The following is a 20,215-nucleotide window of genomic DNA, read 5'->3' on the forward strand; positions in this document are numbered from 1 at the left end:
TTGGTTGATATTCTGTCTCTATCATTTAAAATACATCTATGATAACAAATATAGACCCTTCATTTCTTTGTAAGTGGGCAAACTTTCAAAATTTGCGGGGGATCAAATAATTTAATCAAATATAGTTTTTATTTGTAGGTGGTGGGGTAGGTTCAATGCTATTGACAATTAAAAAAAAAAAAAACTCACAGCATTAAAAGTGAAAGCCCAACATCATCAACAGCATTCAGCAGTGAAGAGCACACATTTATTCAGATACACCGAACAGCTGAAAAAAATGTTATCTCCAATCTCATAGCTGTATATCTGTTGTATGAGATGCCCCCTGTGTCTGGTAGTTTTACAAGATTTTGCAGTGCTATTTCAAGATGTCAATACTCGCTTGCTTGTTGGAAAGATGAACATGAATTGCACTGAATGCATTTCCCTGTTTCTATTTCAATCACTCTGTGGGGAGCTGTGTTTTCTTTGCCTCTCCTGCTGCTTCTTGAAGATTCCTCCACCAGTCATCTCGTAGGCAGCTCAGAAGTGAGGAAGAAAAGCCTCCATCAAAATGGCCACCTCTACACACAAACCATTCATAAGCAAATTGATGGAAGTCATTCTCCCACAGTCTCTTTGTTAGTCAAATATTAAGAGGCTGGAGCTTACTTGGCTGGAGCCTAAAGGGCAACTTTTTCATGACAAAAGGTTTACATTTTAAATTAAATTGTTGCTGTGTATTGCAATATGTCATGAATTATTCATGTGGTCCTTCCATATACTATATAAAAACCAGCACCGACACTGCCCTTTGAAAAGTGCTTAAAAAGCAGTTGCAAACCTCAGAAAAGAAAACATGAGCAAAGCATCTCTCTCCATAGTGTGTACTTGGCTCAATCAAGAGCACTAAGTGTCATTTGTCTGCTGCTTTGTAACTCTATCAGCATGAGTCCCTTCTGACAAATTTTCCTGACACCAATAGAAAACAGGTGACAAGGGAGTGATCTCCCACTGATTGACAGCCTCAGCTCTGCTCCTGTGAGCTGTTTGAAGGGGGGTGTGTCCCTTCCCTCCAATCAGTTCTCAGAGCTCTCCTCATTGAGCTCTGCACAGTGTAATTTCAGCTCTCCACCCCCTTTTTCTGACAGTTTAGACAAGGTTTTACAATTCTGGACTTTGAACAGATGTAGAGAAGTTTGTAGATAAACAGGTACAACATATGTAGGAGGATTTGTTTCATCTCCGTGTATCACCTGAGGCCAGTCATTTCACTAGGCATATGTAAGGGGTTTACAACCACTTTTAGTACAGTTAATGTCTAGAAAATGAATCGCTAACCTTCTTATTATCAACACGCATTAAAGTGGAGTTCCACCCAAAAATGGAATTTCAGCTTTAAGGGAAGGTGACCCCCTGACATGCCACATTTGGCATATCATTTTTTTGGGGGTTCCAGCTCCCACTTCCTCCTGGGGCACGCGGCGCTGGGAAGTAAGTTCACCTCTCCCCCCTCCCTCTTGGCAATCATCTAGGACATGTCACAGGTCCCAGATGATTGCCCAGCCAGTCACAGGATGGCTCGCGCATGCACAGTGCGTGCTGGGCGCCCACAATGAAAATGCCAGTGCCGCAGAGAGGAGAGGGAGAGGGCTTCATTCCCCCGCATTGCTGGACCCTGGGACAGGCAAGTGCCCAATTATTAAAAGTCAGCAGCTGCAGTATTTGTAGCTGCTGACTTTTATTTATTTTTTTTAGTCGGAACTCCACTTTAAGTAAAGCGACAAAAAAAGGTCTGCATCAGAAAATCAGTGTAAAAGCAATATTGTTATAAGTGATATCAAAGTACAATGTACAATTTTGAATAACTCTCCTGCTTCTCATGACTTTTGACATGACAGTTAATCTCTCGACTGCTTTCTATTGCAAGATTCAGCTTCTTGTTGACAGTCATCTTACTAGCAGTACATTGGTTTTACAACCTGTAGGTAACAAAATCTCTCAGCAGCAAGGAAACAAAAACGGACTATACTCTATGTCAGATTGTACAATCACCTTTAGATCTAGAAATTATGCAGTGCAGGGGCCTGCCTGTTTGGATACAAATGACATGGATTATTAAAGCAGTATTAAACCTAAAAGCAAAAATGTATTATTTTGCAGCCTATCAATTCTTAGATGTAATGGCTGTATTATTTTTCTTTTAACGCTTTCTTCTACTTTCATCTAGTTATCCAATCAGCAAGTCTGTTTTTCACAAGCACAAGCTCTCCAGCAGAATGCATCAGTTTACATGGATTAGACAAGCCACTTAAAGGGGTTCTAAATCTGCTAAATACATTTACCACTACCCTCCCCCCCCCAAGGCTGTCTATGTTGCTGTAAAGGTTTGTGTATTTTCACCTTAATGCATCCTATGCATTAAGGTGAAAAAACACCTAGTAGTCACCGGCCCCCTAGCAACCCCCCCCCCCCCGCTTTACTTACTTGAACCCCTTCATTCAGTCGTTGGGGATGCTCTGTCTTTCTCTCCATGGGCTCCCGGCTCTTGATTGGATAGATTGATAGCAGCGCAGCCATTGGCTCTCGCTGCTGTCAATCAAATCCAATGACACAGGGGGTGGGGCAGAGTGCAGGATTCTGTGTCTATAGACGAAAATCCTGGACTCAGGAGCGCACCCGAAAGGTAACCCCCTTGGGGAAGCGCTTCTCCTAGGGGGTTATCAGATGTGGGGAGGAGCTGCGAGAGCCGCTGGGGGACACCAGAAGGGCCGGTTTGGGGCCACTCTATGCAAAACAAGCTGCACAGTGGAGGTATGACATGTTTGTTATTTATAAATAAAAAAAAAAGGCCTTTACAGTCACTTTAAGACTGGCAGGGGTAATCAAAAATGATCAGCTTTTTTTTATTAATGCAAAACCTTTATCCCAAAAGGAAAAAACAGTTTGCTGTAATTGATTATAAAGTGTGATCTGGAGTTTGGCTTCAATTTGTTAGTGGTTATAAATCTGCTAAATACATTTACCACTACCCTCCCCTCAAGACTGACAATGCTGCTGTCTACTGTGCCTCCTATTCTCTTTTCTCCAGAGAGGTGTCTCATTAATACAGGAGGTGTGTTACTGACCTTGTGAAAAACAGAGAAACAGAGGGGAATAAGCCAAAGAAAACAAAACTGATGCAGCCACCACATTTAATGATTGGTAAGCAGCAATATAATACATTTTTGGTTTGGGTTTAAAACCACTTAAGGTGCGAAGTTGTACAGATTGCATAGTGTGTGTCCAGCTTAAAACTGCAGAGGTAACTTAAAAAAAAAAAAAATAAAAAAATAAAAAAAAGTGTGTGGCAATTACAAATGCAAAGACCATCATTGTGCTTTTAGTAGACATTTTTACAGTGTAATAAAAGAAAATGAACAGTCACAGCCTGCCAATGAAAAGTCTTTTTACTGTGGCATAAAAACAATTATAAATGTACTAAAATGTACTAAAAGCCTCTAACTCATGTAATCACATGTGTATTTTAACAGAAGCAAATTTTGGCTTTCTCCAGAATAGGATTCCCGTGACCTTGGCCCTTTTACAACAGTTATTTTATATAAACAACCACAAAAAACAATTGTATTCATTATTTTTATATTATATCACATACAAATATGGACAAACATACCTCTTTAGCGGCTTTCACAAGGTCTGACTTTAGTGGTGCACCTGGAGGGATACATCTATAACCAGCTTGCTTTATGGCATTCATCAATAAAACTCCAGCAGCTTCATCCTCCCTGGTTAAACTGTCTTTATGATTGTGCAAAAGCTCAAAAACATAAAGAGCTAACTTGGGGCCGTGCTGAAATCAGAAAATGAGTGTAAAAATTACTAAAAGATATATATATATATTATACACACACGCGGATCTTCTGCCAGAGCATCCTGAGAATTCTCAAAAAACCTCACAATCAGCTCACAGAACAATTGAATTGTTTGTTGCATGAATAAATCACCCTTAGCTGGATGCATCTTAAATGGATTTAGCCTTTGCCTTTTCCTGTATTAAAAAAAAATACCAAAATTGCTCCAGGAGTTTATTTCATTTACCTATCTGGAATATTTTTAATGCATGAAGACCTGCACCTGTGGATTTACATGGAGAAATGAATGGCACACACTTTTCTATATTCATTCATCTGAAGGGGATGCCAGATGCACCACAACAGACCAAAAATTACTCTTCCGGCAGAGAATCACACGGCCCAGTAGCAAATTACCTTGCACTGCAGTGCACACAGATGCTTTACCGCAGTGTACTTCTGTGAATGGTCACTAAGTAAAGATTGTAACATTTACTTTCACTGCTGATAGATTTGGACACCAGGAATGACTATAGCAAGAAAACACATGGCAAATTTCAGGGCAAATACTTCCAGTGACTTTCAGTACAATGTGGAATGCACAGCAAATACATTGTGCACTCTTGTAGTGTCCACACCATGCTAAAGGCTTTTTTTAATGATTGTCTGTGCTTGTCTTCTGCAAATGCTATCTGATGTCATTCCCTCATACTCCTCTTCTGTGCATACCGCCAACTGTTGCCCTCTTGAACCTCTCTTCTGCACATGCTGATGTTCTCTTCACTATCTCTCACTCACACTGGCCGATGCTATGCCCTTTGATACTAGGTATATATATATATATATATATATATATATATATATATATATATATATATATATATATATTTATATATATTATATAATATATATATATCCGGCAAATACTACCCAATATCATGCTCTGTTTTCTTCTCCTGCATATACCTCCTGTCACACTCTTCACCTAAATATACTGCACACCGTCCCACCCTCTCCAAGCCTCTACTGTGCACACTATCCAGGCATAACCCCAGTGCCGTACTTGCAGATAATGCCCAGTGTTATAATTTCTGGCATACCTCTGCTGCAGATACTGGCAACTGTTATACCCTCCCACACCTCTCCTGCACTTGAAGGATCTGAATGTTCTGGCAGATCATAAACCTAATAAACAGATTGCAATGCAAAGCTGCAGTTTCTAAAGCTAGCAAAACACCTCCTTGTATTTAAAAAGGTATGGACTCCAAAGAAGGAGACATCATTTTGCCCCTGTAAAAATCACTAGTAAAGCCTCATCTGGAATATGCAGTTCAGTTTAGGGCACCAGTTCAAAAAAGGATATTAGGGAACTGGAGAAAGTGCAGAGAAGGGCAACCAAACTGATAAGAGGCACAGAGGAGCTCAGCTATGAGGAAAGATTAGAGGAATTTAATTTATTCTCTCTTGAGAAGAGATTAAGGGGGGATATGATCAACATGTACGAATACATAAGTGGTCCATATAGTGAAATAGGCATTAAGTTACAGTATTCACTTTCAGGCCAGTACAGAGTACAAGGGGAACTCTTTATGTCTGGAGGAAGATTGTACCCCACATACTAGTAAGAACTGTGAAAATGCATTATAGAATCTCTCAAGAACTAGTTCTGCTCAGCTTAGTAGATTGTTTTAACCCAAGGGTCTCAAACTGGCGGCCCTCCAGCTGTTGCAAAACTACAAGTCCCATCATGCCTTTCCTGCGGGAGTCATGCTTGTAACTGTCAGCCTTGCAATGCCTCATGGGACTTGTAGTTTTGCAACAGCTGGAGGGCTGCCAGTTTGAGACCCCTGTTTTAACCCCTTCCCGCCCTATAGCCAAAAGACAGCTACATCGCAGGCTTACTTTGCTGGGAGGGGGTCCATGGATGTCCTCCAGTGTTCGTGCTGCCTGCATGCCCCCTGCAGTGCACAGGCAGCAGGCTCTGTGATCACTGAGTCCTTCTGACTCAGCTGGTCACGGATCGGGGTAAAGGGCCAATCACAGTGGCCCTTTAATACATGAACAGCTGTGTTTAATGACAGCTGATCACAGATGTAAACAGAAGCCTGTTATCGACTTTTCTTTTTTTTCTTTTCTCACGCTCACAACGTGAGGAAGAGAGCAGACACTTGGCTTGTGTTAAAGGGACATCTACACTGATAATCAGGACATGGATTATCAGTGTCCTGATTATCACTGCAGTCCCAACAGTGTCGCCCATCAGTGACGGCCATCGGTGCCATCTATCCATGGCCATCAGTGCAGCCTCATCAGCACACATTAGCGAGGTAGAAAAATTACCTGTTTACAAAATTTTATGGCTGAAAATTGGCCTGGGCAGGAAGTGGGTGGAAGTGCCCCTTAGGCAAGAGCTGGATGCATTCCTAAATAAACAAAATAGAACTAGATACTAACATTTATAAGTATTAGCACCAGAGGAAGTTGATCCAGGGAATTTCCTATTGCCTCTTGGGGGGTCAGGAAAGAACTTATTTCCCCTCCTGAAGAAAACTAAATCATGCTTTGTTGGTTTATTTATCTTTCTGCCTTTCTCTGGATCAACTATAGGTATAGGATAGTGCATATTGAGTTTTTTTTTTTCTTTTTTGGTTCAACTAGATGGACTTTTTGTTTGTTCCTAAACTACAAAAGTTTGCACATTTATTTAATTTCCCCTCTGCAGTAAATATACTGTATACTTTTCATGCAATGCCATCGGGACAAACTGTGTTAATACACACTTGCCTACACATCCAGATTTGATCATTAGCCATGTTACAAAGTGGTAATTTGTTTCATACCTAATGATCTTAATGGGAGGGTCAATTCCTCATTCAACACTGAAAAAGTGACATCCCACACTTCTAGGCGTTATGTGGCTGGAGGATGAGAGAGGATGGGTGGGGATGCATATGATTTCTCATCCTCCAATCACTGAACATCTTGTATTCTGTGAAAAAAAACACAAAGCTTTCAGTAAACGGGCATTGAGTGAGGAGGCAATGTGGTGTGACCGCAGACCCTTCACTTCCATTAGGTGCTACTTCTCTTGCTTGCAACACTCAGAAATCCAGCAGTGTCAACTTATAAATGAGCTATGATTTTACTACTATACAGCAGCAAAGCATATACATCATACCTATTACTTCTTTTCTACATAGTTGGCACAGAATTTGCACTAACATTTTTTCCTGAAGCAGTCAAAGAATGCTTGCTTTTTAAGCTGCTCTTTCCATTGCCCTCCCCTCTTTGTTCTGCAGGTGGTAGGATGAAAACTGAGCATTCGATGCACAGCCCCATAAACTCATGAAAGAGCACTCAACTTCATTCCCTACCCACACATGCATAGTCTGCTTTTTCTCCCAGCTCAGAACTTCGAGCATGCAGGAAAGTGGACTGCACATGCAAGCATAGAGAAAAAATGTTCTTTTGTGAGTTTCCAGGGCTGTGCATAAAGAGCAAAGTAGCAGAATGGAGATGGGTGAGGGCAACAGAAAAAAGCAGCTTAAAATGTATATTTTATTTTACAAAACTGAGACCTGCATATTAATGTAATTGAGGATGTTTTTGGCAAGAGTCAATAAAGGTGAACTAACCCTTTACACAAACAAGTCAGAATCCTCCAAAATATTAAAGAAAAAGGCTGCCGTGCAATGCTTAATTTTGCCCAAGTATTTTTTTATATGATTACATTATTTTGAACCTGAAGATTAATGTAGAGAAAACATAAGGAGGTGCTGAATGTTTAAAAAAAATACAATAAATAACATTAAAGAGACCCTGTTTTCAGATTTTTAAAATTAAAATACAGTAGTAGTAGTAGAAAAAAACTTTTTTTTTTTTTTTTATTCCCTTCTTCTTAATGAAGTTTTCTTGAGCTACCGTTTCACAAAAATCAGACACTTCTGGGATTGTTGGATCTCTGTCCTTGCTGACCTTCACGATGCTGCTTTTTTTCCCCTTAATGCTATGAAACTAGGTTCATGGCACAGTCTATTACTAAGCCAGAGTGCTGGAGCATGCATACAGACCAGCCAGCAATAGCAGCTGTTTCTTCAATGGCACAAACAGCACCTCTCCGAATCTTCCATAGAAATGTGAAAGTGGTCTCTGTCGGTAAACGCCTACTAGTTTTGCTCTACTACTACAGTTATGGCCAAAAATATTGGCACTCCTGCATTTTTGTAAGGAGCCTCTTCTGCTACTGGTTGAGCTGGCTGCTGAAACATGCACATGGCAACCAACTACTGCTTTTTTACTAGGCACCGACCGCTCTTATATCATGGAGGAAAGAAGAATAGGTTTTGTGGTCTGTATGCATGCTCCCACACCGCACCACACGTCTTGGTGGTAGGTTGTGCTGGGAGCCTATGGATGTAGTGTCAGAGGAAGGAAGAAAGAAAGCAGTGACAGATATCTGGCATAGAAAGGGATCCAAAGCTTTCATCTGATTCCTACGTAACATGAGTTCATTAAAACTGTTGCTCTGAATGTTACTAATTTACTACAATGCGTTTCATCCAGTGACCATTTGTAACCAAAACAATATAAATGTATCTTCAATTTACCGCTGCCATAGATTACAAAAATAAGGCAGCATTTAATTGACTAGACCTTGGCACCCCAGAGGTTTTGGAACTACTTTTCCCATTATGCTAATTCACTCTGCATTGTAGTTGAGCATCATGGGAAATGTAGTTCCAAAACATCTGGGGTGCCAAGGTTTGCCATCACTGGACTAGACTATCCTTAAAGTGGTTGTAAAGTCAGAAGGTTTTTTTATCTTAATGCAGTCTATGCATTAAGATAAAAAATCTTCTGTGTGCAGCAGCCCTAATACTTACCTGAAGTCCCTCTAGCTGCAGCGATGTTGTAGGAATGTCTCGGCCGTCCTGGACTCCCCTCATTGGCTGAGATAGCAGCGCGGCGCCACTGGCTCCCGCTGCTGTCAAAGTCAGTCAGCCAATGAGAAAAGAAAGGGGCAGGGCCGGGCACACAGCTCTGTGTCTGAATGGACAAGGAGCTGTGACTCGGGTGCAACCATAGCAAGCTGCTTGCTGTGGGGGCACCCAACAGAAGAGAGGGGCCAGGAGAGCCTAAGAGGGACCCGAGAAGAGGAGGATCCAGGCGGCTTTGTGCCAATCCACTGCACAGAGGAGGCAAGTATAACTGCTTGCTGACCAGCCGTCGCAGTTATACTGTGGCAGGTTGGCACTGCTGTGCAAATTGCCTTAGCTATACGTCGGCTCTTTAAGAGGCTATAGCAGGCATGCGCGCAGCATGTCCCTGGAGCCGATGAGCGTGCCTGGCGGGCGCAATATCCACTGGCCACCCGCGATCGCTCCTGACAGAACAAGAAGTTCAAAGTAGGAACACACGATCTGTCTCCTCCCCCAGTCAGTTAGAAACACACCTAGGGAACACAGTTAACCCCTTGATCACCCCCTAGTGTTAACCCCTTCCCTGCCAGTGACATTTATACAGTAATCAATGGCTATTTTTAGCTCTAATCGCTGTATAAGTGTCAATGGTCCTGAAAAAAAAAAGTGTCAAAAGTGTCCGATCTGTCCGCCGCAATGTCGCAGTCCTGATAAAAATCGCCATTACTAGTAAAAAAAAAAATAAAAAAAAAAATAAAAATGAGATAAATTTATCCCCTATTTTGTAGATGCTATAACTTTTGCGCAAACCAATCAATATACGCTTATTGCGATTCTTTCCAAAAATATGTAGAGGAATACATATCTGCCTAAACTGATGAAGACATTTGTTTTTTTTTTACTTTTTTGGGGGGGATATTTATTATAGCAAAAAGTACAAAATATTGTGTTTTTATCAAAATTGTCGCCTTTTTTTGCAAACAATTAAAACAGCAAAGCTCTATTTGTGGGGAAAAAAGGACATAAATTTTGTTTGGGTACAACGTCGCACGACCGTGCAATTGTCCGTTAAAGCAACACAGTGCCGTATTGCAAAAATAGGATTTTTTATAACAGCTTACCTGTAAAATCCTTTTCTTTCGATGGACATCATGGGACACGGAGCCTCAGTAATAACTGATGGGTTATATAGGTATCACTAGGTGATTGGACACTGGCACACCCTAACCAGGAAGTTCAATCCCCTATATAATCCTTCCCCTTACAGGGATACCTCAGTTTTGTAGCAAAGCAATATAAGTGTATTAGAAGAGGGGTGGGACCTCTGTGTCCCGTGATGTCCATCGAACGAAAAGGATTTTACAGGTAAGCTGTTATAAAAAAATCCTATTTTCTTTCTCGAACATCACGGGACACAGAGCCTCAGTAATAACTGATGGGATGGCCTAGAGCAATGCCACCTGAGGGGAGGGGAACCACAACCAAGTAGGGTGCAATCAGACCTGAGGACCCTGTACCGCTGCCTGCAGCACACTACGCCCAAAGGCGATATCCTCATGCCTTCTCACATCCACCTGATAAAATCTGGTGAATGTATGGACTGAAGACCAGGTTGCGGCCTTGCAGATTTGAGCCATAGAGGCCTAGTGACGCACTGCCCAAGAAGCACCAATAGCCCTTGTGGAATGTACCTTGATCTGAAACGGAGGAATCTTCTGTTTCAAACTGTAAGCTTGAATAATCAATTGTCAAATCCATTTAGAAATGGTAGCTTTTGATGCTGCCTGTCCTCTATTGGGACCCTCTGGCAGCACGAACAAAACATCCGTTTTGCGAATTTGAGCAGTTGCTTCCAGATAGGCCTTGACTGCTCTTACTACATCCAAAGAATGCAGTGACCTTTCTTCCGAAGAACAGGGATCTGGAAAAAAGGAAGGCAGAACAATGTCTTGGTTTAGATGAAAATCTGAAACCACCTTCGGTAAAAAACTAGGATGAGGGCGCAATACCACTCTATCCTTGTGTACAACCAAATAAGGCTCTTTACAGGAAAGCGCTGCTAAATCTGATACTCTTCTAGCAGAAGAAATGGCTACCAGAAAAATGAACTCCCTTGTCAACAAGACCAAAGGAATCTGACGTATTGGTTCAAAAGGCTGTTTCTGTAAAACAGACAGAACCAAATTCAAGTCCCAGGGGTTAAGGGGCGTCCTAACCGGAGGATTAAGACGCATCACCCCCTGCATAAAGTTTCGGACCAAAGAATGCGAAGCAAGTGGCCGTTGAAACAATACTGATAAGGCCGAGACCTGGCCCTTGATGGTACTCAAGGCCAGCTTCATCTCTAATCCCAATTGTAGAAAATCAAGAATTCTACCTATCACATATTTTCTGGGATGCCAACCCCTGGATTCACACCAGGATACATAAGCTTTCCAGACTCTATGATAGATCATTCTGGAAGCTGGCTTCCTTGCATTGATCAAGGTAGATATCACAGGACCTGAAAGCCCACGACTCTTCAGAACGTGGGTTTCAATAGCCAAACCATCAAATTTAGCGTTTGTAAGTCAGTATGGAACACTGACCGGGCAACCAATCCACGGGGAACCCACCGTCATCCTTACTATTTCTGCATACCAAGTCCTTCTGGGCCAGGCAGGGGCCACCAGAAGTACTGACTTCCTTTCCTGCCTGATCCTGCGAAGGAGTCGTGGCAGTAGCAGAATAAGCGGTAATGCATAAATCAGTGAGAACCGATGCCACGGAATCACCAACGCATCCGTCCCGCATGCAAGAGGATCCTTTGTCCTTGCCACAAATCTGTCTATCTTTTTGTTGAATCGGGATGCAAAGAGATCTACATCTGGAACCCCCCATCTTTGGCATATGGCCCAAAAGACGTCGGAATGCAGAGACCATTCCCCTGGGAGTAACAGCTGGCAACTTAAATAGTCCGCCTGCCAGTTCTCTATCCCTGGAATGAAAACTGCCGATATGCATGGCACATGCTTCTCTGCCCAGACTAAGATCTGGTCCACCTCTCTTTGAGCAGCTCGGCTCCTGGTGCCTCCCTGATGATTGACATAAGCCACTGCTGTGGCATTGTCGGACTGGATCCTGACCAGGCAACCCTGTAGCCTGATAGTCCAGGCCTTTAGGGCTAGATATACCGCACGAATCTCCAGAATGTTGATGGGTAAGGTCCTCTCGGTTTTGCACCATACCCCTTGGACCGCAGACTGTTCCAGAACTGCTCCCTAACCCAACAGACTGGCATCTGTTGTTACCACCGTCCAGGTAACTGGTAGAAAGGATTTCCCCTTCTGCAGGTTTTCAGGTAGAAGGACCCTTTTTGGTCCTGACTGCCAGAATCAGCTCCCTTAAAGCAGTGATCTTTGCCTGAGGTAGAAATTCTCCTGGCTTGTATCTATGATCAGACCCAAATACTCCAGTCTTCTTACTGGTTTTAGGAAAGATTTTTCTAGGTTGAGGATCCAACCTAGGTGTTCCAGATACTTGACTGTGGTCCCCAAGTTCCCGTTCAAGGAGGCTACCGACCGGTCTATCAAGAGCAGGTCGTCTAGGTATGCTATGACAGCTATACCCTGAGCCCTCAATCTGGCCAGAGGAGAAGCCAAGATCTTTGTGAACACTCGAGGTGCAGTGGCTATCTCAATAGGCAGAGCCACAAACTGGAAATGGCGCCCTCCTATCTCGAAGCGCAGAAACTTCTGATGAGCAGGAAAAATGGGCACATGCAGATATGCATCTCTGATGTCTATCGATGCCAGAAATTCTCCTCCCTGCAGGATGGAGACTACTGTCCGAATTGATTCCATGCGGAAGGACTGAATCCTTAGGAATTGATTCAGATCCCTTAAATCCAGAATGGGCCTGACATCCCCATTTGGTTTTTGGACCGTAAAAAGGTTGGAATAGAAGCCCAATCCCTGATCCGTCGTGGGAACCATCATAATGACCTCCTGCAACAAAAGTCGCTCTAACGCTAGAAGGAGCGACTGCTTTTTCTCTGGATCTCTGAGGACACGATCTGAGGAAACGAGGAGAGGGAAATTCTTGGAACTCCAGCTTGTACCCTAAGGTTACCGTGAAGATTACCCATCTGTCCTGGAAGTCCTCCTGCCACAGCTTTGAGAACTGTAGCAGTCTTCCCCCCACTCGAGCGAGCGGGGGCGCCCCTTCATAAAGAGGTCTTAGTGTCTTGTCTAGTAGACTTCTTCCCCCAGGACTTCTTCTGTCCCTGGGGCTGACTCTTGTTTCTTGACCCAGACGGAGGAGGCCGTCGCGACTGCCTGGAGGCTGATGCCCCTGGCGCTGGGGAAAGAGTACGTTTGAAAGAGGGACGCTTACTCTTCTTAACAGGTAAGAGAGTGCTTTTCCCACAAGAGATTCTTTTGATATAATTATCCAAGTCTTCTCCAAACAACCTTGCACCACAAAACGGAAACCCAGCCAGCAGCTTCTTACATGGTGCTTCGGCTGACCAATTTTTCAACCATAAAATTCTACATATATGCACCAACCAAAGTGAAAGACGAGAGGTCTGCATAATAGAATCTCTGATGGTGTCAACAACAAAACATAAGGCCGCTGGAAGGTTAGCCAACCCCTGGGCCTGCTGTTCAGGTAGAACTTTGATGACCTGCTTAACATGGTCTCTTAAGTACTGACAGACTCCAATCGCTGCTACTGCAGGTTGAGCCACTGAACCAGCTAGGGAGAAAACATCCTTCAACAGGGATTCCATCTTTTTATCCACCGGATCCCTGAGCATTGTCTACAGGACAAGTCAGACTATTATTTACGGAGGAAATAGCCGCATCAATGGCCGGTATTCCCCACATTTTAATAAACTTTTCTTCCATAGGATAAAGTGTTGAAAACTTTTTTGGCGGAAAAAAACGTTTATCTGGGTGATCCCACTCAGAATAAAGGAGCTTTGCAAGTTAATTATGAACAGGAAAAGCATGTGCTGTTTGAGGAGGTTTCAGTGACCCCAAAGAAGAAGAGGGTACTTTAACTGATTCGGATATGGGCAACTTAAATGTGGAGCGGACCAATCCAGTAAGGATCTGCACTTTCTCCTCTTGGGAAGCCGAAGAGGGTCCCTCTCCACCTGATTCCTCAGAAGAGGAATCATCCGTGCCATCCCGATCCTCTGAAAGGGATTCTTCTCCCCTATCCCAGAGCTCCTCTGCCTGAGGGTCTTGGGAAACAGAGGAAGGCCTAGTACGTTTTCTTCCACTGAGTGAAGATGTAATCACAGCCATTAATCTTTCCTCTAAACCATTAATAGTTGAGGAAAAAACCTCCTGTGTAATGTATACAGGGGCTGAAGTGCCAGAAGCAGGTGTAGCCCCTGACCCCAACGGCTCTCCCTGGCTAGCCATCTCTGGCCCCTCAGGGGGGGGAGGATGCTGCAGAAAGGGGGTCCTCAGAACCTGAAGGAGATCCCCTAGAGCCTCTGGTTCTTGGGGTATTTGAACCTCTTCTACCCATAGTGCAAAGCAACAAGGTGGAGGTATCACAAAATGAACACTGACTGCTGAGCGATGTAGTCTGGCAAAAGCCTTGCTACCAAATGCCCAGTCTGGTGTTTCCTTAGTAAATGCTGCCTAGGAGAATGCCTGTGTCCCACCTTACATGCGACCGTCAGCTCTGTGTCCCTCCAAAGGTTTTGTGCACCTGTAAAGTGTGCCTTTAATAGCCATGCAGCCGGCCTGTGGGTGTCCGAGCACGCTGGACGCTGTGCTAACGCCCAGCCCCCCCCCCCACCACCCCCCTTCGTTTTTCAAAAAACCGTGTGCTTCCTGCACGAGCCGACCCTCCGGGACAAGCATGGAGGGAAGGCTGGGGGTGGAGGAGGAAGGAGAGAGGCCGGCAGTGATGGGGCCTGCACGTGGCAATGGCGGCGGCGGTGATAGTGCGGTGTACAACCGCCTCACCGACCACCTGCGGCCTCCCCCTAGTCTGGGGGGGGAATATCCCTGAGGAGAGCCCCCCATCCCATCCTATCTGGAGCCGGCTGGAGGAGCTTGTGCAGCGTGAAAACACGGAGACAGACATCAGCATGAGAAGGTATGTGCTCTTGGCAGCCCCCGGTGCCGACAATAGGCATAGCATGCATTTACTTTAAAGGAGAAAACCTACTAGAATTAAAAAATTTTGTGGAATCTCCCTTACCTTATCCAGCCGCAGGGTTCTGTTACACAGACCCAATCTTCACCTCTCACGGTGGGCTCCATTTGGAAAAAACCTTCAGAGACTGGGGCCCCCTATGGATAAGGGGATCCACAGTTCTGGGCCTGTAAAGCACCCAGCCAGAAATTAGGCTAGAAAAACCATTTTCTGAAATGCGGGGTCCAGCTCTCTAAAAAGAGTTAGTGTTACAGGTAAAACCTCGTTTCTCGGCCTAAAAAGGACACTTTGAAATGGATCCGTTTCGCCTGGCTTGCCCCCCCAGTATAGGATATTCCCTTTGGAGCTCAGCACAGGACATCTTTACACGTCCAACACCTAAGACACTGGCGTAAAAACTGAGGTATCCCTGTAAGGGGAGGGATTATATAGGGGGTTGAACTTCCTGGTTAGGGTGTGCCAGTGTCCAATCACCCAGTGATACCTATATAACCCATCAGTTATTACTGAGGCTCTGTGTCCCGTGATGTTCGAGAAAGAAAAATGGCCTTTTCAGGAAGGAGGCAAATCCTTCCGGGGCTGAAGTGGTTAAAGCAAAACTGCTGTCCAGCCATTTTTTTTTTTTGGAAGATTTTCTCTCGTTACCTCTTTCCAACCCATGTGCAATAAATACAGGACAGGAGACTCAGCCAGTAATTTAAAGACTGTCAAAAATAGGGATGAGCTCAGGCATGCTGGGATCCTCATAACACTTACAGCAAAGTGACAGTGAAAAAAGCTCCTTAGCTGTTTAAAATCGGTTCGCGCATGCGCGATGCATGTCGGCGTTGTGGGTCACAATGCCGACACGCATGCGCGAACCGATTTTAAACAGCTAAGGAGCTTTTTTCACTGTCACTTTGCTGTAAGTGCTTTTGTTATGTTTTAGCTTAATAAATTGAGCCCTTTTTTAGTCAATCTGCACTATTGGAGTCCCTTTTTGTTTTTCTCTTGGGATCTGTGGCTTATTTGTACCTGGCCCTTCTGGGAAGGAGCACTGAAGGAATCCCTGGGAGCTTTTCTTTCACACTGGAGTCCCCGTTGCTGCAGACTACTTGTCTAGTGAGGAGAGCGGGAGAATAGTTCAGAGAACCTATCATTCTCGGATATTTTCTACTACTAAGCCTGTATTGACCCCCCTGAGTAAGGGCGGTTGCAGGCTTTCTGGTAAGCCTCTAATTTTACCATCTGGTGGTGGGCTGCACTAAAGGTGGATCATGCAATCCTGAACCCTACAATTAGCCCTTTCTGGATTTCTTTGGATTTATTTTTCTATTTGAGACACTTATGAACTCTTTATTTCACATTTTTATTTTTCACCTTTTTTTCTTGTATATACCCTTCGGGGTATGGACTCACATCAATAAGGATTTTCACTTATATGATTTTCACTATTCATTTTATGATGATATAGGTTTTCACATGTGTTTATATTATATATGTGCATTGCATCACTAGTTTAATGTCACACTGTTCGTTTTGATATATATTTTTTTCACTGATATCATCTCACCCATTGGGGATCTAGTAATACTAGGGATTGTGTATAACATATTTTGTAGTCAATATTTTCTCATTACTATTTATCATTTGTGTCCAGCGCTACACTGATTATTTGTCTACATGGTTTTTGCCTTATATCGAGGTTTTAGCGTTTAGCAGCAGGACTTCTCATCACAATTTTGCCATTAATAATTCACCTATTTTTTGTTTTCACTACTTATGCACTTAGCTCAGTTCTTTGTTTATTTTAAGTTTCCGAACTCGCCTGAGCTCATCCCTCGTTAGAAATTAAAAGTTAAAAGTTTCCCCACCTTACTAAGATTTCTCGTAATTTCTTGTCCTGACAGGAAATACAAATAGGATTTTTATAACAGCTTACCTGTAAAATCCTTTTCTTGGAGTACATCACGGGACACAGAGCCACAGTAATTACTGTATGGGTTATATGGCACCTTCAGGTGATGGACACTGGCACACCCTAGACAGGAAGTTCAACTCCCCATAAAACCCCTCCCCTTACCAGGAGTACCTCAGTTTTGTGGCAAAGCAATACACGTGTAACCAGAAAGAGGGGAGGGACCTCTGTGTCCCGTGATGTACTCCAAGAAAAGGATTTTGCAGGTAAGGTGTTATAAAAATCCTATTTTCTTTATTGTACATCACGGGACACAGAGTCACAGTAATTACTGTATGGGATGTCCCAGAGCAATGCTATCTGAGGGGAGGAAGACACAAACAAATGTAGGGTGCAATCAGACCTGAGGACCTATACTGCTACCTGCAACACACTGCGCCCAAAGGCGATATCCTCATGCCTTCTTACATCCACCTGATAAAATCTGGTGAATGTATGGACTGAAAACCAAGTGGCGGCCTTGCAGATTTGAGCCACGGAGTCCTGGTGATGCACTGCCCATGAAACAGCCCTGGTGGAGTGCACTTTGATTTGAAAAGGTGTAACTTTCCTCTTCAAACCATAAGCTTGAATTACTTGCTGAATCCATTTGGCAATAGTAGATTTTGACGCTGCCTGTCCCTTTCTAGGACCTTCAGGCAACACAAACAAAACATCTGTTTTCCGAATCTGAGCAGTTGCCTTCAAACAGATTTTGACTGCTCTCACTACATCCAGAGAATGTAGCGACTTTTCTTCTGTAGAACAGGGTTCTGGAAAAAAAATAAAGGGAGAACAATATCCTGGTTTAGATGAAAACCTGAAACCACCTTTGGCAGAAAGCTAGGATCAGGACGCAATACTACTTTATCCTTGTAAATGATTAAATATGGCTATTTACAAGAAAGAGCCACCAATTCTGATACCCATCTTGTAGAAGAAATGGCTACCATAAAAACTAGCTTCCTTGTCAAAAGGACCAAGGGAATATGTCGTATCGGCTCAAAAGGATGTTTCTGTAATGCCAACAGAGCTAAATACAAGTCCCAAGGGTTCAGGGATGTTCTAACGGTGGATTAAGCCGCGTTACCCCCTGTATAAAGCTTTGGACCAAAGAATGCGAAGCAAGCGAACATTGAAACAATACTGATAAGGCCGAGACCTGGCCCTTGTTAGTACTCAAGGCCATCTTCATCTCTAACCCCCATTTGCAGAAAGGCAAGAATTCTACCTATGACATACTTTCTGGGATGCCAACCCCTGGATTCACACCATGATTAACACCAGGAAACATATGCCTTCCAAACTCTATAATAAATGACTCTTTAACCGGTTCAATACTGGGCATTTTCACCCCCTTCCTTCCCAGGCCAATTTTTAGTTTTCAGTGCTGTCGCACTTTAAACGACAATTGCGTGCGACGTTGTACCCAAAAAAAATTGACGTCCTTTTTTCCCCACAAATAGAGATTTCTTTTGGTGGTATTTGATCACCTCTGCGGTTTTTATTTTTTGCGCTATAAACAAAAGAATAGCGACAATTTTGAAAAAACACAATATTTTTTACTTTTTGCTATAATAAATATCCCAATTTAAAAAAAAAAAAAAAACAAATTTTTTTGCTCAGTTTCGACCGATACGTATTCTTCTACATATTTTTGGTAAAAAAAAAAAAAAAAAAATTGCAATAAGCGTATATTGATTGGTTTGCGCAAAAGTTATAGCGTCTACAAAATACGGGATAGATTTATGGCATTTTTTTTAAAAAAATTATTATTTTTTTTTTTTTTTTACTAGTAATAGCGGCGAGCGCGATTTTTTTTCGTGACTGCGACATTATGGGGGACACATCGGACATATTTTTGGGACCATTCACATTTATACAGCGATCAATGCTATAAAATTGCATTGATTACTGTGTAAATGTGACAGGCAGGGAAGGGGTTAACCACTAGGGGGACACAAGGGGTTAATTATGTTTCCTAAGGGAGTGATTCTAACTGTAGGGGGTGGGGACGTACAAGGGGTGGAGACCGATCAGTGTTCCGCTGTACTGGGAACACAGATCGGTCTCCTCTCAACTGACAGGACGTGGATCTGTGTGTTTACATCGTGGCCGCCGGGCACACGCATCGGGTCCCGAGCAACGCGGCGGGCGCGTGCCCCCTAGGCGGCCGGGAAGCCCAGGCCGTCATATGACGTCCACCTAGGATGGGAGATCCCATCTGTGGATGTCATTTGACAATGGCCGGGTAGCGAAGTGGTTAAGCTAGCTTCCTTGCATTAATCAAGGTAGATATCACTGAGCCCGAAAGCCCACAATTCTTCAGAATGTGGGTTTTAATAGCCAAACCGTTAAATCTAGCATTTGTAAAGTAGGATGGAACACTGGTCCTTGTGATAGCAGGTCTGGACGCGGTGGTAGTGTCAATAGGGCCCTTACCACCATCTTTACTATTTCTGCATACCAAGATCTTCTGGGCCACAAGAACAACCGACTTCCTTTCCAGCTTGATCCTGCGAAGAAGTCGAGGTAGCAGCAGAATAGGCGGGAATGAATAAATCAGTGAGAACTGATCCCACGGGATCACCAAAGCATCTGTTCCGCATGCGAGTGGATCCCTTGTTCTTGACACAAAGTTGTCGACTTCGTTGTTGAACCTGGACGCAAACAGATTTACGTCTGGGATCCCCCATCTTTGGCATATAGCCAGGAAGATGTTGGGGTGAAGGGACCATTCCCCCCGGGAACAACCAGTTCTCTACCCCTGGAATGAAGATTGCCAATATGCCACGGCACATGCTTTTCTGCCCAGGTTAGGATATGGTTTACCACTCCCTGGGCTGCCTGACTTCTAGTGCTCCCTTGGTGATTGATATAAGACACTGCTGTGGCATTGTCATATTGAATCCTGACAGGAGATTTTCGCAACCAGAATGTCCAGACCTTTAGGGCTAGGTGCGCTGCCCGAAGCTCTAGAATGTTGATGGGCAAGGTCCTTTCTTCGGTTCTGGACCATTTGCCTCTTCCAGGACTGCACCCCAATCCGAAAGGCTGGCATCTGTTGTTACCACCTTCCATGTAGTTGGTAAGAAGGATTTCCCCTTCTGCAGATTCTCGGATATCCTCCACTAGCTGAGGCTCTGGCGCACTTTTGGTGACAAATGCATCGGAAAATCTAGAGCTTGGACCTTCTTGTTCCAGGCAGACAGCATACTGTTTTGCAGCAGTCTCAAATGAAACTGAGCATAGGGAATAAAGCCACCATCTTCCCCAACAACCTCAAAGGTGAATAGAAGGACCCTTCTTTGCCCTGACCACCTGAACCAGCTCCTTTATGGTGCTGATCTTTGCCTGGGGTAAAAACA

General features: G+C 43.7%; 1 protein-coding gene across 2 annotated transcripts in view; it reads right to left on the reverse strand.

Annotated features, from left to right (window-relative positions):
- LYST (lysosomal trafficking regulator) overlaps positions 1 to 20,215 on the reverse strand; it is a 556,505-nt gene that overhangs the window by 190,281 nt on the left and 346,009 nt on the right. For both annotated transcript variants that reach the window (XM_073627506.1, XM_073627507.1), the window contains one exon: positions 3,653 to 3,829. In XM_073627506.1, coding sequence (XP_073483607.1) covers positions 3,653 to 3,829 — 177 coding nt within the window. The remainder of the gene's footprint in view (positions 1 to 3,652; positions 3,830 to 20,215) is intronic.

Source organism: Aquarana catesbeiana, linkage group LG04 (genome assembly GCF_042186555.1).
Source record: "Aquarana catesbeiana isolate 2022-GZ linkage group LG04, ASM4218655v1, whole genome shotgun sequence".
Taxonomy (NCBI): Eukaryota; Metazoa; Chordata; class Amphibia; order Anura; family Ranidae; genus Aquarana; species Aquarana catesbeiana.